Consider the following 20,321-nt stretch of genomic DNA (forward strand, 5'->3'; position numbering starts at 1 on the left):
GCGCAGGTGAATCGCAGAGACAAGACAAACATTCAAGTTCAAAAAGTATAGAAGTTGTGCATTTTCTTAGAAAATAACTGATCGTTACGCTATATAAGATCCTTCTTCCTCGGCTGGGATCGGTTTGGCTGACTTTGCAGCCCTTTGAAGCTGCATTGAAACTGGAAGTTCAAACTCGGGGCACCATTGAAGTCCATTATATGGAGAAAAATCCTGATTTTTTTTCCTCAAAAAACATAATTTCTTTACGACTGAAGAAAGAAAGACACAAACATTTTGGATGACAAGGGGGTGTGTAAATTATCTGTAAATTTTTGTTCTGGAAGTGAACTTCTTCTTTAAAGGGACAGTTCAGCTGAAATGAAACTTCTGTCATTTACTTATTCTCGTGTCATTCCAAACATGTATGTTGTTTTTACTATAAAAATATTGGAAAACCCTTCTATAGTAATGTTCATTTTTCAGAGTTGAATCAGTTGATCCACTTCACAAAATAGGTCGGAATGATTCATTCGCTAAAAAGACTGATCTGGTTCTCTTTGACTCAGTGATTTGGCCACAAAGCGGTTAACAGCTCACTTGAGAGACCGATTATCAGTGAGTAATAATGTAAATGTCAATCTGTTTGTTACATTAGCTATTGTATGACTTTAGAAAACTTGTATCAAAGTCATATGCTAATTGTATAATACTTTTATGATTTTTAAAGCTTGAATGCTCAAGTCACCATTCATTGTACATTCAACCAATATTTTTGTGACCAATACTTTCTTCAAAACTTCACCTTTAGTCTTCCACAAAAGAAAGTAATCCAGGTTTGTAACAACCTGAAAGTGAGTAAATGAGGACTGAATTTTAATTTTTGTGTGGAATATCCTCAAAAAAAGGGATTAAAGTAATGTTCACAATTATTTTTGTGATATATTGTGTATATTGCTTTTATTAGGCTACTGATATGACTGTCTACCAGTCAAAAGTTTTTGAACAGTAAGGTTCTTTTTTTTTTTTTTTAAAGAAGTGTCTTCTGCTTACCAAGCCTGCATTTATTTGATCGAAAGTACAGCAAAAACAGTAAAAATGTGAAATATTTTTACTATTTAAAATAATTGCATTCTTTTTGAAAATATTTTAAAATGTAATTTATTCCTGTGATTTCAAATCTGAATTTTCAGCATCATTACTCCAATCTTCAGTGTCACGTCCTTAAGAAATCATTCTAATATGCTGATTTGCTGTTTAATAAACATTTATTAATATTATTATTATAAATATTTAAAACAGTTGAGTACATTTTTTTCAGGATTCTTTGATAAACAGAAAGATCCAGTGATCAGCATTATATATTTATATATATGATTTATAGAATGATTTCTCAAGGATCATTTGACCGGAGTAATGATGCTAAAAATGCAGCTTTGAAATCACAAGAATAAATTAGATTTTAAAATATATTCAAATAGAAAAGTTATTTTAAATAGTAAAAAAAATTGTACTTTGGATCAAATAAATGCAGGCTTGGTGAGCAGAAGAGACTTTTTTAAAAAACATTAAAAATCTTACTGTTCAAAAACTTTTGACTGGTAGTGTAAGTGTACTTGATTATTATTTTTTTAAAGGGACAGTTCATCTAAAAATTAAAATTCTGTTATTATTTACTTATATTGTTCCAAACCGTATTTCACAGAAGACAATAAGTCATATAGGTTTGGATCATCATGAGGGTAAATTATATGAGTAAATTACAACAAAATTATCACTGTTATGTCAAATATTGCTTTAATTCTTACTAAAAAAATAACCATGGATTTCTTATAGAACTTTAAATACTACAAATACCATAGTTGGCAACTATGGTTGGCACAGCAAAACCATGGTTAATTTGTGGTTATTATGTTTTAACTATCATCATGTTTTTTAACTTGCCTTATGAAAATTTAAATATGGTTTTACTACAACTTACAATTTTCATAAGGCAAGTTATACCTTTAGTACACATTCAAAATCTAAAAAGTTTTCTGTGTTTTAAGAGTAGAGTATATAATTATAACTAGCTCTCTATGCAAAATGTATGCATATTCATAGTTTTTTTTATTGTGCTTGTGTGAGAAAGAGTTTGTGAGTGTGCTCGCATGTGTGTTCACATCAGTTGGCTCACCTGGGAAAGCAAATGATAGGTTACATAATCAGGGCAAATAAAATCACATCAGATTCTTTCAACCAAACACACATACACACACATATACTGTGTTCCCAACTGTGCGTATCTGTATCTCCCTCCTTCTCTTCCCTTCTCCTGGCTTATGTGTGTGTATCTTGGCAGCTGTGTAACAGGTCCAAATGCAGATTCATTTACGTGCTTGTGAAAACAGATTTTGTAAGTGTTTACTGCAATGCCTCTAATGTGGTAAAATGCAATTGGGACTGGTGCCACCAGAGGGCACACTCTGACTCTTTTTATTTCACGTCAATATAACGTTAACCCCTGAAGCTTTAAAAGCCCTATCTAGACCTTTTATGAATGCAATCACGCAGGCCGTTAACTTCGGATGCTCTGAGCCGGATGCTAATCGAATGTGAGCACAATTATCGTGATTACTTTAATTGATAATAACAGGGCTTGAAGATCAAGTCACGTCTCTCTTAATGTGTGTGTTCTAGTTATGGGTAAATCAGGAGGAAAACACCGTGGTTGAGGCTGCCGAAAGCTCAAGCGAGGTGCAGAACGGTCATGCGGAGGCCAGTCCGAACCCCAGTACCGACTGCCTGTGTCTGGGCCAGCCCACTCAGAACCGGGACCAGATGAGGGCCAATGTCATCAACGAGATCATGAGCACAGAAAGACATTACATCAAACACCTGAAAGACATCTGTGAGGTAAAAAAAAAAAAACTCATACCAGCTCTTTCAAAGCTTAGAAGACTTCCAGTTCACTTCCAGATTAAAACTGATAATTTACTCACCCCTGTGTCAGTCAAGATATTCATGTCTTTATTCTTCAGTCGAAGAGAAATGAAGGTTTTTGAGGAAAACATTCCAGGATTTTTCTCCATATAGTGGACCTCAATGGGAGCCAATGGGTTGAAGGTCCAAATTGCAGTTTGTCAAAGGGCTCTACACAATCCCAGCTGAGAAATAAGGGTCTTATCTAGCAAAACAACTGGTCTTTTTAGATTAATAGATATATACATATACATATATATATAAAACATATATACTTTTTAACCACAAATGATCATCTTGCACTACCTTGTCCTCACGCATTACATAATCAGAAGGCGAAGGCGCCTTTACAAAAAATGCACTTTACAAAGTTGGAGAAGAAAATGAGATGGAGTTTTTCACCCTACCCTACCTTTCTGAACAGGAGTACCAGACAAAGAACTAACTGCGCCTGACTTTTCCAACGTGTTTATATAATGCGTAAAGATGTGCATTTGCATCGCAGATCTAGTGCAAGATGACCATTTGTGTTTAAAAAGTATATACAATTTTTTTTTTTTTTTTTTTAAGAAAATGACAGATAAGATACGACTAGATAATCTACACAAGACCCTTATTCCTCATCTGGGATCGTGTAGAGCCCTTTGAAGCTGCATTAAAACTGCAATTTGGAACAAAAACAGTGAATCTTTGTTTTGGAAGTGGACTTCTCCTTTAAGAAAGAAAGACATGAATATCTTGGATGACATTGAGGTGATCAGGAAATGTTTATTCTGGAAGTAAGCCAGTCCTTTAATTGAGTTCTCTTTTAAGTATCATCTGTCTCAGATGTTTCTCCTAAAATTTACGAGGAGAAATATACATAAACTCAACTGAGACAAATGTTAACACAGTAAAAGTATAGAACTATGAACTACTATGAAGCGTGAAATATGATGTTTATGTAGATAGCATGGCTCAGATAAAAATTAGAAATGTTTCTTGAGCACCAAATCAGTATATTAGAATGATTTCAGATGGATCATGTGACACTAAAGACTGGAGTAATGACTGCTGAAAATTCAGCTTTGCCATCACAGGAATAAATTACATGTTAAAATGTATTTAAACAAAAAACAGTTAATAAATGCAGCCTTGATGAGCAAAAGTTTCAAAAAAATTTTTTAAGACTTGTTTCAAAAACATTATAAAAATCTAAAAAACAAACCCCGATAGCACACATACATCACGGAGACACCTATTTGACAGCTGCATTTACATGCAGACGTATTTTTTAGATTGTTTGCGCATCTGCAAAACGTCTATAGGACGTTTCCTATCAGATGTCAAATAGATGTCTATTAGATGTCTTTAAGATGTTTATGATTTAGAATGTATGTAAAACTGACATCTTACAAATGTCTGTCAGATGTTTGTACACAGCAGATGCTTTCCAGATCAAGTGATTTTTAACAGATATCTTGCAGACGTACGTGTCCTATCTGAGAAATATTGAATGGTAGTGTAAATTTGTGTATGTTTTTGCATTTTAGGGGTATCTCCGTCAGTGTAAAAAGAGAAGAGACATGTTTAACGACGATCAGCTGAAAGTGATCTTTGGAAATATCGAAGACATTTACAGATTCCAGTTGAGCTTTGTCAGAGACCTGGAGAAACAGTTTAACACGGAAGAACCTCATCTCAGCGAGATCGGACCTTGCTTTTTGGAACACGTCTGTATTGAAACATAGAAAATCACATATATGTATGCAGTGAGTCATGGGGATAGTGATTTTTAATGTTTATATATATATTTTTACAGCAAGATGGATTCTGGATCTACTCGGAATACTGCAACAACCATGTTGACGCCTGCATGGAACTCACACGTCTCATGCGAGACGCACGATACCAGCACTTCTTTGAAGCTTGCCGATTGGTTCAGCAGATGATCGACATCGCCATCGACGGCTACCTGCTCACACCAGTCCAGAAAATCTGCAAATACCCTCTACAGCTGGCAGAGTTACTGAAATACACAGTACAAGAACACAGGTACACAGAGATGCGCTAACTCCAGGTGCATCGTGCAGATAGTGGCAGTTGGGTCCACAAAATATATGGCTGTGTAAATGACAATTTTAAACTGACATATCTGGTTTCCACTTATCATTTTGACATCCCTCGTTTTCGCTCTTCTCTTTCACTCATTCTTTTCCCTTTCTCTCCCAGTGATTATCGGTACGTGGCTGCTGCGCTAGCTGTAATGAGAAATGTCACTCAGCAAATCAACGAACGCAAACGAAGGCTTGAGAACATTGACAAAATCGCCCAATGGCAGGCCTCTGTACTGGATTGGGAGGTGTGTGGCTAAAGCTTTTCGGACAGACTTAATTAGTGGGATATAAAAGAGAGCAAAGCAATAGTTGAACATGAAAATATATAGTTGATTCTTAATAATGTGTTGTTACTTGAATGATCCACAGCTGTGTGTGTTTTTTGTTTGTTTGTTTAGTGATAGTTGTTCATGAGTCCCTTGTTTGTTCTGAACAGTTAAACGGCACGCTGTTCTTCAGAAAAAGGTCCCACAAATTCTTTGGTTTTTCAGCATTTTTGTGTATTTGAACCCCTTCCAACAATGACTGTATGATTTTGAGATCCATCTTTTCACGCTGAGGACAACTGAGGGACTCATATGCAACTATTACTGAAGGTTCAACCGCTCACTGATGCTCCAGAATGAAAAATGATGCATTAAGAGCCGGGGGTGTAAACTTTTAAACAGAATGAAGTTGTGTACATTTTTCTTATTTTGTCTGAATATCATTTTTTTTATTCAGTACTGCCCTTCAGAAGCTACAAAATATACTTACATGTTTCCCAGAAGACAAAATAAGTTAAATGTACCCTGATCTTTAAATTAAAAAACGTTTTCACCCCGCGGTTTCCTTCTGGAGCATCGGTAAGCGTCTGAACCTTCTTTAATAATTGCATATGAGTCCCTCATACAGTTATAAATCATACAGTTGATAAATTCAACTATAATTTTTTCTTGTGGACTATATGTAAACATCTTTTATGCAAGTTTGCATAAAAAGGCATTTTATGCAAACTTTTGACCTCAATTGTGTGTGTATATATGCATATATATATATATACACACACACACACACAAATATATATAGTTTGGTATAATTAATTTTGGAAAAATCTAAAAAAAAAAAAAAGCAGCATTGATTTCGAAAAGGAAATCTTTTGTAACATTTTTAAATATCTTTACTGTCACTTTTGATCTGTTTAATGGATCCTTGCTAAATGAAAGTGTCAATAATTATTAGAATTATTATTATTTTTAAAAATCATTATCCCAAATTTTCAGTTTCCACAAAAATATTAAGCAACAAAAACTGTTTTCAACATTAATAATAATGTTTCTTGAGCACCTGATCAGCATATTACAATGATTTCTGAAGAATCTTGTGACAACAAAGACTAGAATTATTGCTGCTGAAAATGACATAAATAGAAATGACATATTAAAATATATTTACAATATATAGATATTGTAATAAGAATTTCACAATATTTCTGTTTTACTATATTTTAGACAAAATAAATGCTGCCTTGGTGAGCATAAGAGATATTCACTGAATTTTGAGCAGTAGTGTATTTAATATTTACTCACTCTAATGTTATTTTCCTTTCTCAAAAGGAGAATTTTCTATACAAATTCCAATGAAAGATGCATGTTGTATTGATGTATTTGAGAACTTCATATAGGGACGTGAACACATCAGAGCCTCAGTGGTGTCAGATGTAATGATTAATTTGTTATTGTGTGTGTGTGTGTGTGTGTGTGTGTGTGTGCAGGGTGAGGATATTCTGGACAGGAGCTCAGAGCTTGTGTACACTGGGGAGATGTCCTGGATATATCAACCATACGGGCGCAGCCAAACCAGAATCTTCTTCCTATTCGATCATCAGATGGTCCTCTGCAAGAAGGTGAGAAAGAGAAAGGAAGATGGCAAGAATAACACAGTAAAAAAGATAATACACTTGATAGATAGATAGATAGATAGATAGATAGATAGATGTTTTTCATTCTTAAAGAATAGGGATCTTTGAAGGAAGTTAGCAGGCAGCTGATGATATTCTCAGCACATTACACTCCGTAACTTTCACTTTGAGAGCAAAGATGCAGAACCGAACCAGACAGGCATGCAGAAGCAAATAACTGATTAAATTATGGTAGTGCAGCACAACTGAGGGTTTGTGATTTGGATTCGAGCTGGAGGTAGAAGCCTTTTCTGTTTTAACTGTCCTCCAAATACCCTTAAGCTCAAAGCACATGGCCCATTTTTAGTCTCTAAAACAGCTCTCTTCAGCACCATCTGAGATACACAGACAATTCAGCAACACAAAAACAGGGAAATCAGCACCTGTTTCTCACAAGACTAATATGGCATTACCCAGGCCAGCCATTTATTAGCTAATCAGTCAAATCAACACAGCATTTTGTAAAAACAGCAAGAAGTCTTTCTGTTTATATCCATTTACTAATTATTTAAAAAGTATTTTAAAGGAGAAGTCCACTTCCAGAACAAAAATTTACAGATCATGTACTTACCCCCTTGTTATCCAAGATGTTCATGTCTTTCTTTCTTCAGTCGTAAAGAAATTAATTTTTTGAGGAAAACGTTTCTGCATTTTTCTCCATATAATGGACTGCTATGGTGCCCCGAATTTGAACTTTCAAAATTTCAGTTTGAATGTGGCTTCAAACGATCCCAAATGCGGTTGTAAACGATCCCAGCAGAGAAAGAAGGGTCTTATCTAGGCGAAACGATCGGTTATTTTGCTAAAAATAAACATGCTAAACAGACTGGAGTGTTCTCTACAACTAAAAAGTCACTAAATCACTATAATCTCAGAATCTCTCTAAAAAATAGGTAACATATATCATATAATTTCCCATATATGTGAACCTGGACCACAAAACCAATCGTAAGTAGCACAGGTGTATTTGTAGCAATAGCCAATAATACATTGTGTGAGTCAAAATGATCGATTTTTCTTTTATGCCAAAAATCATTAGGATGTTAAGTAAAGATCGTGTTCCATAAAGATATTTTGTACATTTCCTACTGTAAATATATCAAAACTTCGTTTTTGATAAGTAATATGCATTGCTAAGAACTTAATTTGAACAACTTTAAAGGTGATTTTTGTTTAGATTTTTGTTCAGATTCCAAATTTCCAAATAGTTGTATCTCGGCCAAATATTGTCTTATCCTAACAAACCATACATCAATAGAATCTCAATTTCGAAAAACTGACCCTTATGACTGGTTTTGTGGTCCAGGGTCACATTTATTGTTTCACTAGTATGCATCGTGTGTATATCGTTTTATCAGGACCCATTCAGAGTTGCTGTCACATTGAATACAACCTCTTGGTGTAACAAGTACCTTGATGTGTGTGGGGAGGAAGGGAGGGGAGGACAAGAATGATGCATTTGATGTTTCATGCTGGAACAGAATAATCAATCAATCCAGTTTCATTCTATCAGTAATCTGTCTGAATTACAGACATACCCATAAAGTCTCTCCGCCTTCCACAGGATCTCATTCGGCGTGATATTCTCTACTATAAGGGTCGGATTGACATGGATCGATACGAGGTCATTGATGCAATCGATGGCAGAGATGATGATTTTAACGTTAGCGTGAAGAACGCCTTCAAACTGGCCAACAGAGACACAGACGAGATCCATCTGTTCCTGCCCAAAAAGCTGGAGGAAAAAATCCGCTGGCTTCGGGCGTTTCAAGAGGAAAGAAAGATGGTTCAGGAAGATGAGAAGATTGGTAAGAATTTTCACACTATTGACAATTGACAACAGTTGAACTGTATGCTTTAAATTTTTACATCGAACACAAAATAAGTATTTTGAAGAATATTTAGGCCAGTCTTTTTGAGACTATGGCCATACAAGTTCATAGTCACCACTCTCATAGTGATTTAAACTTTGTTCAGTCCGTCAAAGCTATGAAACCTTTACGCTGAATATTGTCTTTTTTGTCCCTTAGGGTTTGAAATCTCAGAGTATCAGAAGAGGCAAGCCGCCTTAACTGTTAGGAGAGTCACCAAACAGAAAGGTATGAAATCTTGAAGCCTGTTGTTTAAGTGTGTTCCTCATGGAATTTAGATGTTCTTAGATGTTGTTGTGTCTCACATCTTGGTTTTACGACTGCTGCTTTAGGCAGGAAAATATTTTTGCACAACACAATTTCCATGCTAATGGCCAATAAATTAAACTGTGTTTTATTGTATTGCTGTTACCATGGTGAAAAAGTGCCTGCTGAGAAAATATAAGTTAATTGACACAAATTGGAATTGCAGTAAATTGTTGTTTTGCCTTGCAGTAAATTATAATTAATGCAGTAAGAAGTGCATTACTAATAAGTGATGTTAAACACAGAAAAATGTTGAGTTTTGAAAATTCTGATAATTTACTCACCCCCATGTCATCTAAGATATTCATGTCTTTCTTTCTTCAAAAAGAAATGAAGGTTTTTGTGTAAAACACTCCAGGATTTTTCTCCATATAATGGACTTCAATGGGACCCAACGAGTTAAAGGTTCAAATTGCAGTTTCAGTGCAGCTTCAAAAGGCTCTACACAATCCTAGCTGAGGAATAAGGGTCTTATTTAGTGAAACTAAAAAAAATAAACATTTATATTAGGGATGCACGATATTATCGGACTGATATCGGAATCGGCCGATAATGACTTCAAATGTAAATATCGGCATCGGCCCGATATGAAACATTATGCCGATATGTTTTGCCGATAAGATGAATATGTTAACTCACATGTGCTAAGGGTGTGCTAGGGATTAGATCATGTCAGCAGTGTGGCTCATTCTTGAAGCAAAGTTTTGACTGAATGAGGAGTAGATTCACTGTTTTGGATCGCTGCATTTAAACTGAGAATACACATATAGAATGATGCATAGCAATAGCACGTGCAGTGGCAGCAGCGGCTATAGGAGAAAACGCGCCGTTGTTCCATTTGGGATAATTTACTGTTGCCTGTTTCATATCCAGTCACTAGATCGCTAAATGCACATTTTAAATGGTTTTATGGTGCTCTTTGTTGTATTTTGAAACCCAATGGCTGTGTTTGCACATGACATGATCTGCATTTAAAATAAAAAGTAATTACGGCGCGCGGTCAGTGAATTCTCTTTCTTCGGCGGCGCGACGGCAAAACACACTGTTGCTCATATGAAACATTTTTCGTGAATATGACACAAGTGAGGTACAAAGCATTCTTTATAAGTTAAATAATTGGTTAGCAGGCAAATGTTAGTAGCGACCATACTTTTGGATTCATGCCGTTCGAGCCAATACATTTAAAGCCATAAGCGGCTGTGTGTCCTGTTTTCCCGGTTGGTCACGAATTGCCACAAACTTAATAATATTTATGGTTTCTTTTCTTCACAAATCATCACCGTCTCACCCTTTAATTTCGCAGGTTTGTTTTCTTGTCATTTACTTTTAATCCATGTTGTCGGATCATTTATGCGGGTAAACTGCGTGTGGGAAATAAAAGATTTCGTGGCAATAAATTAAGAATTCGTTAATACGACTTTTTAATTCGTTCCCTTATTTTACAAATTAATAAATTAATAAAACGTAGGAACGAATTAACAAGTTGTAGGAAATAATTATGTTCGTGTCCCGCAGCCCTGTCAGAGCGAAGTGCACCATATAAAATAATTAGAAATTATAATTAAACATGACTTAGTGACTACATTTCTATTACTTTCTTTCCATGTTGAATGCCTTTGTATTGCAGGGCTCTAGACTGATCAAAACTGTCACATTTTTTTTTTTTTTTAAATGTGCAAGTTAAAATTTGACATGGTCGCACTGCTCCATACAGCGCGGGTTACAGAGTTACAAAGCCGTGGCATATTCAGGATTTCACTGATCACGCGAAGAGTAGTTTTCGTTGTGAGCGCTTCGGGTGTAGAGCCTGGTTTGTATTTGTAGTGTCAGCACGAGCCAGGCGGTGACGGCAAAAAGGACGCGACTATTCTGGAAAGATTGCGGACGGAGGATTTGGTTTTCGAGTAGGGTAAAAGACCGCTTGTTAAACCAGAGAAGGTAAACATGTTGGTATTCTTGTGCAAAAAAGGTGTACTGTTTTGCCAGTTGGTCACGAATTGCGACATAACTTAATATTTTTATTTTCCCAAATCCTCACCGTCTCACCCTTTAATTTCTTAGGTTTATTTTCTTGTCATTCACTTTTAATCCATGTTTTCGTATCTCTTACTGTGATAAATTGCGGGTGGGAAATAAAATATTTTGTGGGAATAAATTAACAATTCGTTAATACTACATATTAATTCGTTCCCTCATTTTACAAATTAATAAATTAATAAATCATAGGAACGAATTAAGAAATTGTAGCAATGAATTATGTCCTGTTCATGTCCCGCAAAGCACCCTCACAGTCACCCAGTTTAGTTCTACTTTTCTGTTTTCGTTTTGAAATGTTGTATTCAGATTGCAAAATCGAAAGTGAAAGCATCCGAAGTTCGGCTTATAACATAGCAAAAGTGAACTTAATTTACAAAATTCAGATCATAAATAATGCTAGTCTACTGATGAAAAAGAAGGGATTGCATGTAAACCACTCATTACTATTTATTTAATCCTAACAAATAAGTTATTGTTAAAAACTAACTTTCCAAATAAAATGATATATATCGGTATCGGTATCGGTATCGGCCAAAATGAGATGAAAAAATATCGGCATATCGGATATCGGCAAAAATCCAATATCGTGCATCTCTAATTTATATACATTTTAACCACAAATGCTCGTCTTGCACTAGCTCAACTTCATGCATTACGTAGTCACATTGGAAAGGTAACCTTCGACTCGCTGACTCCCATCGAGGTCCACTATATGGAGAAAAATCCAGGGATGTGATTTTTCCCATGTGACCTATGTGATTTATGTAGATCTGAGGTTTTTCTTTTTTTCCGATGGCAAATGGCCTTAACTACATAAACTGCGAAACTACGTCTACGTCTATTGGACATTTCCTCTCAGATGTCAAATAGATGTCTATTAGATGTCTTTAAAATGTTTATGATTTAGAATGTACGTAAAACTGACATCTGAAAGACGTCTGTCAGACATTTATACACGCAGATGCTTTCCAGATCAAGAGATCGTTAACAGACATCTTGCAGGTGTACGTGTGCTATCTGGGTGTGCTGATTTGATTATTATAAATGTTAAAAACAGTTTTGCTGCTTAATATATTTTGTGGAAATAATGATACCACAATGAATCTTGTATAAGATTTTAAAAAAGAGAGAGAAATTAATAATTTTATTCATCATGCATAAAAGTGATAAAAAGTAAAGATATTTAAAATTATTTATATTTAGTAAAAAAATTAGCAAATTTAATTAACATATTTGATACATGCAAATAAATGCCGTTCATTAAACTTTCTATTTATCACCATTTCCACACAAAATATGAAGCAGCAAAATTGTTTTCAACATTGATAATAATCAGAAATGTTTCTTGAGAGTCAAATAAATTGTAATGATGTCTAAAAGATCGTGTGACACTGACATCTGGAGTAATGCTGAAGAAAATTCTGCTTTGCATCACAGGAATAACATTACATTTTATAATATATTATAATTATAATATTATAATATATTATAATTAATTTGTACTAATATTTCACAGTATTGCTGTTTTTTTACTTTATTTTGGTCAAATAAATTCAGCCTTGATGAGCAGAAGATAATTAATCAAAAATCATTCAAAATCATTAATAATTGTAATGTTTCCAAACTTTTGGCAGCTACTTTAATAATAATAACTATTCTATTAACACTTTTTCATAATATATTATATTATTATCATGATTATTAAATGCTGCTTTTTATTTTTTACAGGACAATAGTATGTATTATTACAATATAAGATATATCTTTTAATGTGCTAAAATATATATTTTTAATAACGAGTGCTGGGGGCGTGGCTTGTGGGCGTGGTCAGAATGTCCTGCTTTTTTGTCGCTAGCTGATTACATGCCTAAAAATCTTGGAATGTTTTCCTCAAAAACCTTCATTTCTTTTTTGACTGAAGAAAAAAGACATGAACGTCATGGATGACATGGGGGTGAGGAATTTTTTATTATGGAAATGAACTAATCTTTGTGTATTCCTGTGTGTCTGTCTTCTCAGGTGTTGGCCGGTCGGGTCCCCCAGCGTACCCACCTCCATTGGACCCCATGAACCCCGGGCAGTACCTTCTCCCAGACGGCTACGGGCAGGCGGACGGATACGAATACGAGCCCAAACGCAGCACATCTCCCTTCTGGCAGAACTTCAGTCGGTTAGCTCCCTTTAAAAAATAGAACACACATCCACCAGGGGTCGGATACACCAGCCTCTGTATACTTGGAAAAGCACTATTCTACTTAAGATACATCTGCGGGACTTGAGGAGGACGGACACACACACAAACTACAGGAGAGAGGACGGACCTCGCTTTACTGGGGTTTACCAGGCGTATTTCTTTTACTGGGGTTACGGGGACACCTTGCTGGGCTGGCTGCACTGAATACTGCACACGACATGTTGTAATTCACAGAAAAGAAAAAATATCACGCAAACACGCACACACAAAAAATACATTTTATCCCTCAGCACTCTCTTTTTAGAGAGGTTTTAAATTCCGAAATATGGAAAATCATTTACGGTTTCTTCTTCTCTATACAAATCGAAAAAGCGAATTTTCACCGTTTGAAGCACTAAATCGCCGTAATGACTTTTGCTCTCTAGCGCCGCCCTGGTGTTCCTCCGTGCACTGTGACTATTCGGGGCATTCTCTCTCACCCAATCTCTCTTTTTCTCTCTCGATCTCATACTCCACATTATCACGTGTTTTTCCAACAGTCTGGTCAAAGCTGAAGATTTTTGTTTTCCTGGACAATTTCTCCTTGGATGGAACCTGCTGCACTCTTTAGTTCGTTTTGCATGAAATTCAGTTCATTGCAGGTATTTTTATTTGTGTAATTCTATTCGTACGGGTCTCAAAGAACAGTGGATCACGATCTGCAAATTTGTCACGCGAGTTGCTTACACCGATCACGGTCTACTGCAACTTTGACATTCAGAGAAATCTACAATCAATCAAGCCTAAAAGTCATTTTGGTTTGCCGCAGTCTTTAGGAACCCTGATTAAACCACAGACCAGAGAAACCCGAAGGAGGAACTGTTTCGCCCTGAACAGTGGACCTCTGTAGCGTGTTTACGTCAGAGCCTTGTTTATCCTAAGGTCTCGGTCTTGGCTTCACCATTGTTTCCTCTCTCCCATCATAAGTGCAATCCGTCAGAAGACCGGAGAACCTACAAAAAAAAGAGTAATAATGCCACTTCTGAGCCCTGTCTTCATTTTATGGGGAATGATACCTGGACCAGGACGACTTCAATCCTGCTGATCAACCTCGTAATGACGTGCCAATTCATCTCTAACATGCCAAAATAGTCTGGTTGCCAAATTTTCCTCTAACAGGTGCATTGGCATGTGCGAATGCCAACCCCATGAGCTGGTACCCCGCCATGTGACTTCTCAGGCGAAAATTAAGTCAGTGAAATTTGGTTATCGCTGCTAGGATTAGCATGACATAGCGTTTCAGTTATTTTTTTCTTTTTTTTTTGGGTTGTTTTTGGTTCTCTCTCTCTATATATACAATATATATATATATTTATTTTTTCCCAAATTAAAGGGACTTGTGCAAAATTTAATTTATGGTATATTCGCGTTTTGTCTGATAACTTTCAAAGGATAGTATTTAGTCCAATCACAATATTTAAAGTATTGCTATAAAACATTATTTATTCTATTAAAGTGTGATTTTCTTTTTTTCCATCTGGATCCTCTTTCTATATTTTAGAGCTTCTGCTGGAGTGTTAAAGACCCTTTTAGGGCATAAAAAAATGCAAGAGGACAGTATGGAAGAAATATGTCACACATGTGTACTAAGTGCCACATGAAACTATTATTATGTTACAAAGGAAAATATCAGTTTAATATTTTTGATTCGGTGATCTGATTGAAATAACATGATATCATTATTTCATAATAAACTTCATTATGGAGAAAACAGAGTTGAAATTAGTATGTTTCCTCTGGTCTCGTTTTATTATTCATTTTATCATCTGTTTGCTAAACACAGTGATGCTGGTTTCATTCTGAACATTTTTAGAGGGTAATTCAAATTAACTACAACAAAAATGGGAAAAGAAGGTTTCAAATATATAACGCATATACACTACCATGACCAAAAACAAATTTTTATATCAGTATGAAATATTTCAACATTTCAACAGGATCATGTGACACTGAAGACTGGAGTAATGGATGCTAAAAATCAGCTTTGACATCACAGGAATTAGAGATTACATTTTAAAATATATCCAAATAGAACATTCAGTTAAGGTCAAAAGTTTACATACACCTTGCAGAATCTGCAAAATGTTAATTATTTTACCAAAATAAGAGGAATCATACAAAATGCATGTAGGTTTTTTTATTTAGTACTGACCTGAATAAGATATTTCACAAAAAAAGACGTTTACATAGTCCACAAGAGAAAATAATAGTTGAATTTATAAAAATGAACCAGTTCAAAAGTTTACATACACTTGATTCTTAATACTGTGTTGTTACCTGAGTGATCCACAGCTGTTTTCATTCTTTGGTTTTTCAGCATTTTTGTGTATTTGAACCCTTTCCAACAATGACTGTATGATTTTGAGATTCATCTTTTCACACTGAGGACAACTGAGGGACTCAGATGCAACTGTTAAAGAAGGTTCAAACACTCACTGATGCTACAGAAGGAAAAGAATGCATTAAGAGCCAGGGGTGAAAACTTTTGAACATAATGAAGATGTGTACGTTTTTCTTATTTTGCCTATATATCATATTTTTTTTTCATTTAGTATTCCCCTTCAGATGCTACAGAAGATACTTGCATGTTTCCCAGAAGACTTTTTTTTTCTCAGAAGTTAAATTTACCTTGATCTTCAAACTCAAAAAGTTTCACCTCCTGGCTCTTAATGCATTATGTTTCCTTCCGGAGCATCAGTGAGTGTTTGAACCTTCTTTAATAGTTGCATATGAGTCCCTCAGTTGTCCTCAGTGTAAAAAGATGGATGTGAAAACCATACAGTCAGTGTTGGAAAGGGTTCAAATACACAGAAATGTTAAAAAAACAAAGAATTTGTGGCACTTGAAAGATTTTTCTGTTTGAACGAGGTCATTTTTATATCAACTATTACTTTCTCTTGTAGACTATATGTAAATGTATTTTATGTGAAATATCTTATTCAGGTCAGTACTAAATAAAAAAATAACATGCATTTTGTATGATCCCTCTTATTTTGGTCAAATAATTAAAATTTTGCAGATTCTGCAAGGTGTATGTAAACTTTTGACCTCTAAACTTTTGATTACAATATTTGTGTTTACAGAACTTTTTTCCAAAAAATTGTGTAGGTACTAATTTAATATGTATCTTCTATATTTAAAATAAACAGAAAAAAGTATAGTCTGAGTTTTTTTTTTTTGTTTTTGTTTTCAGTTTATTGAGCTGAATTGTTTTAAAGTGATTTTATTGTGTTCAATATGCATCACAATAATTTACCTGCTGATGGATAAACATCCATTGATTCACACAGGTTAGTAAGGTCTCTAAATTTCAGCAAAACACACAAACACACACATTCTCTCTCTGTCTCTCAATCACTCACTCTTTCTCTCTCTCACTCATGTATTACATTTCTTCATAAGACATAAAGCATACACTGAAGAATATCAGGATTGGCAGGAAACTGTTGATGTCACAGTGATAGTTTCCCATGAGATTTTTTGTGCTCTTGTCAGTACAGCAAAATCTGACCACCATAAAAGAACAGTGTCATAAGCACAGCATGACATGGCACTAAAATTCTACAACCCAAGACAGAAATACATTCTTAATGCCTCATAATCGTGATTCGGCCAAGGTCGATGGGGAAAATACATTCTGTAAATGTTGACAGACCTTCTTAACCCTGTCAGGGCAATAATTTGACAGTAGTCTAACATGTTCAACATTCAATAATCAATTTCCCTTCTTCAAAACCTTCAGTTCCTTCATTGTTTTGTTCCAGCATCCAATCACAGTGTGTGGTTCGAGTGGTTTACAGTGGTCTGACTCTCATGAAACACATTGTAGTATGCCAAGTCCATTTTAAACAGGTGTTTCTAAACCAGTGCAAGAAAAACATTCATTGGCGTATTCGTTTTCTGTGATACTTCAGTGATTGTACAAGTAATAAATATGTGATATATTCATAATATTCACTTAAAGGGTTACTCCACCCCAAAATGAAAATTTTGTCATTAATCATTTACCCCCATGTCGTTCCAAACCAGTAAAAGCTTCGTTCGTCTTCGGAACACAATTTACGATATTTTGGATGAAAAATATCTGTCCCATTGACTGCCAGGTAAATACAACTCTCAAGACCCAAAAAAGTATCAAAGGCATCATCAAAATAGTCCATCTGCCATCCGTTGTTCAATCTGAATTTTATGAAGCGACAAGAATATTTTTAGTGTGTAAAGAAAATAAAAAAAATTGACTTTATTCAACAATTCGTCTCATCTGGATCACCTGTACGCAAACAGCGTACGCTGTTCCCTGTCAGCGTTTGTTTACGCTTTGACTCGAACGAAAACAGCATATCCGTACAGGGGATACTCTTCAAAATGGCGCTACGGTGACGCGGAGGAGACGAATTGTTGAATAAAAGTAGTTATTTTTGTTGTCTTTGCAAAGACATTAATGGCAAAAATTTCATTTTGGGGTGGAGTAACTCTTTAAAGACTTTGTGACACCTTTGAAAACATTTTTTCAGCATTCACAAACAGGCAGTGTGGCATCTGAGTTTCAAACATCAGCGATGTAAAACAGTGTGCTGTTATTCAGGGAATTATTTCAAAATAACATCCCAGGGAGTGCAACAAAAAAGTCACTCAGTACTTTTTCCAAATAAGTGAATGATCAAGAATTCATGTTAATTTTATAAATAATTTCTGTTATAAAAAGTTGTTAATTTGTGCTCTAGTAGACGAATTCCTATTCTGTACACGTTCAAGCTTTGGTGACAAATGCTTTCAGATGAGATTCATGCTGTTAGCATTGTTTGGATTTCATTACACATTTAGTTTAGAACAAATTTCAATAGAGCTTTTCAGTCACGATGTGAATTTGTAAATTAAGTGGTTAACGTTATATGAATAGAATTGCTATTAAACTACAGTTCAAAAGTTTGGGGTCAGTAAGATTTTTTTTTTAAAAGAAATGAATGCTTTCATTCAGCAAAGATATATTAAATTACTCAAAAGTAAAGACATTTATAATGTTTCAAATAAATGCTGTTTTCCATTCAAGAAACCTTGAAAATACTGATTTCTAAAGGATCATGTCACACATTTTAAAATATATTTAGACAGAAAACATTTACTTTAAACTGTAATAATATTTTACAATATTTGCTCTGTATTTTAATTGCATTTCTTGTAAAACATACAATTTCAACCCCAAACTTTCGAAAAGTAGTTTATGTAGCTAACAAGTTAGCACAAGCTGGGTAGAACCTTCATTATTCACATGAACTCACATCCTTCTGGAATATTTTGTACTTATTTAATATTTACTTATTATTATTCACATTTGAGGCATGACTGTGCATAATTTATGCTGTAGATCAAATGAGTGTCATATTTTACTTTACTCATAAACTGAAAAACATAATTCTAAAAAAATTGTCTGAAATGCTAATTCTCTTCCTGGTGTGTAAGCTACAAAACAAAGCTTTATTCTTGAATCAATGTATTGGAGGTCTTTTATTCTGGAATAATTTCCTGAATAATCTGCCATTTTATTTCTGAAGGCTTCCTATCCAGCTCTGTACTGGCTCCTTTCACAGCAGTGTAAAAAAACCCCAACATGTACCTGAAATTGTAGGAGATGAAAACAAGTCAAGTTTTGAACCATGTAATAATTTAAATGGATTATTATTTTTTTTCTCTCCCAGAAGGCTTTAGGCTTTTGACTGACGGACATCCTTCCACTCCATCTTGGTGCTTTGTAAAGCCTGTGTCTTCTTCTCGTCTACCTGCACGTAATCCACCCTGTACTCATCTGCCAGCAGCGGTTTCTGAAAACACCAATAACACAATACCAATCAAAACACTCATCAGCATGGCTGAAATGTATCAATCCGGCAGGCAGATTTATGCCATGTCATGTTTAGAGCTGAGGGGTTGCAAAGCAACAGTAACCGGGACAGGAAATGCTAAGTCACTGTTATCACCGCCTGAAAGATACATTTTATAAAGCCACAAAAAAGATTACTACAAGAGATAGCAGTACCCACTAAAACCCCACAGACACCCAGCAAATGTTTCAGTTATAAACACCCATAAATGATTCCATTATGAATGCTCATTAAATTATTCCATTATGAACGAACAGTAAATCATCTTTTTTTTAATGGAATTATTGTTTTTTTTCCTTTTTTTAGTATTTCTTCAGATGCATGTAAGACATTTGGTTCTTAAACACTACAGGTCTACTACTGACCTTCTGGACAGGTGAGGGGGAGGCAGAATTGAAGTCAAGTGACAAGTAATCCAGCTGAGACCGGTTCATCCACGGGGCAGAATCGCAAGCTGGGAACAACATCTGCCGAGACTCCTGAACAAAGGAAAACACGTATGAATATAACCATAATACATATAGTACTGACACACATTTTATCTTTTATTATAACAGTAATATTATCATTTTATCCATACATTTATAAATAAATACATGAGTTTATTTATATATATCTGTGTTAAGATATAAGCGTTCAGGATCCTAGGATTTATTTATTTATTTGTATATTTTTCTTAAGTCTCTTAAGTTAACCAAGACTGCATTTGCAGTACAACAGCATTGTGAATATTGTGAAATATTATTATTATTTAAAATAACAGTTTTCTATTTTAATATATTTAAAAATGTAATTTATTTCTGTGATGGCAAAGATGAATTTTCAGCAGCCAGTCATTCAGATATGCTGATTTGGTGCTCATGAAACATTATTATTATCATTGTTGAAAACTGCTGCTTAATATTTTTGTGGATTCTTTGATTAATAAAAGTACAAAATAATAGTATTTATTTAAAATAGAAATCTTTTGTAACACTATATGTCCCGAGTGACACTTTTGATCAATTTAATACATCCTTC

The 20,321-nt window shown here is 34.8% G+C and overlaps 2 protein-coding genes across 5 annotated transcripts in view; one reads left to right on the plus strand and one right to left on the minus strand.

Moving 5' to 3' along the window:
* The window catches only part of arhgef9a (Cdc42 guanine nucleotide exchange factor (GEF) 9a), a 38,003-nt gene extending 22,510 nt beyond the window's left edge, over positions 1-15,493 (plus strand). For 2 of the 3 annotated variants that reach the window (XM_051109248.1, XM_051109250.1), the window contains 8 exons: positions 2,659-2,874; positions 4,473-4,652; positions 4,742-4,974; positions 5,152-5,281; positions 6,790-6,921; positions 8,540-8,783; positions 9,006-9,074; positions 13,209-15,493. In XM_051109248.1, coding sequence (XP_050965205.1) covers positions 2,659-2,874; positions 4,473-4,652; positions 4,742-4,974; positions 5,152-5,281; positions 6,790-6,921; positions 8,540-8,783; positions 9,006-9,074; positions 13,209-13,381 — 1,377 coding nt within the window. In that variant the 3' untranslated portion in view covers positions 13,382-15,493. The remainder of the gene's footprint in view (positions 1-2,658; positions 2,875-4,472; positions 4,653-4,741; positions 4,975-5,151; positions 5,282-6,789; positions 6,922-8,539; positions 8,784-9,005; positions 9,075-13,208) is intronic. The other variant, XM_051109249.1, reaches the window with a different exon arrangement.
* A 1,136-nt stretch (positions 15,494-16,629) lies between these two features.
* Positions 16,630-20,321, minus strand: part of gab3 (GRB2 associated binding protein 3) — a 32,384-nt gene continuing 28,692 nt past the window's right edge. For both annotated transcript variants that reach the window (XM_051109247.1, XM_051109246.1), the window contains exons 9-10: positions 19,667-19,780; positions 16,630-19,241 (exon numbers count right to left, since the gene is read on the minus strand). In XM_051109247.1, coding sequence (XP_050965204.1) covers positions 19,125-19,241; positions 19,667-19,780 — 231 coding nt within the window. In that variant the 3' untranslated portion in view covers positions 16,630-19,124. The remainder of the gene's footprint in view (positions 19,242-19,666; positions 19,781-20,321) is intronic.

Source organism: Labeo rohita, chromosome 5 (genome assembly GCF_022985175.1).
Source record: "Labeo rohita strain BAU-BD-2019 chromosome 5, IGBB_LRoh.1.0, whole genome shotgun sequence".
Lineage (NCBI taxonomy): Eukaryota > Metazoa > Chordata > Actinopteri > Cypriniformes > Cyprinidae > Labeo > Labeo rohita.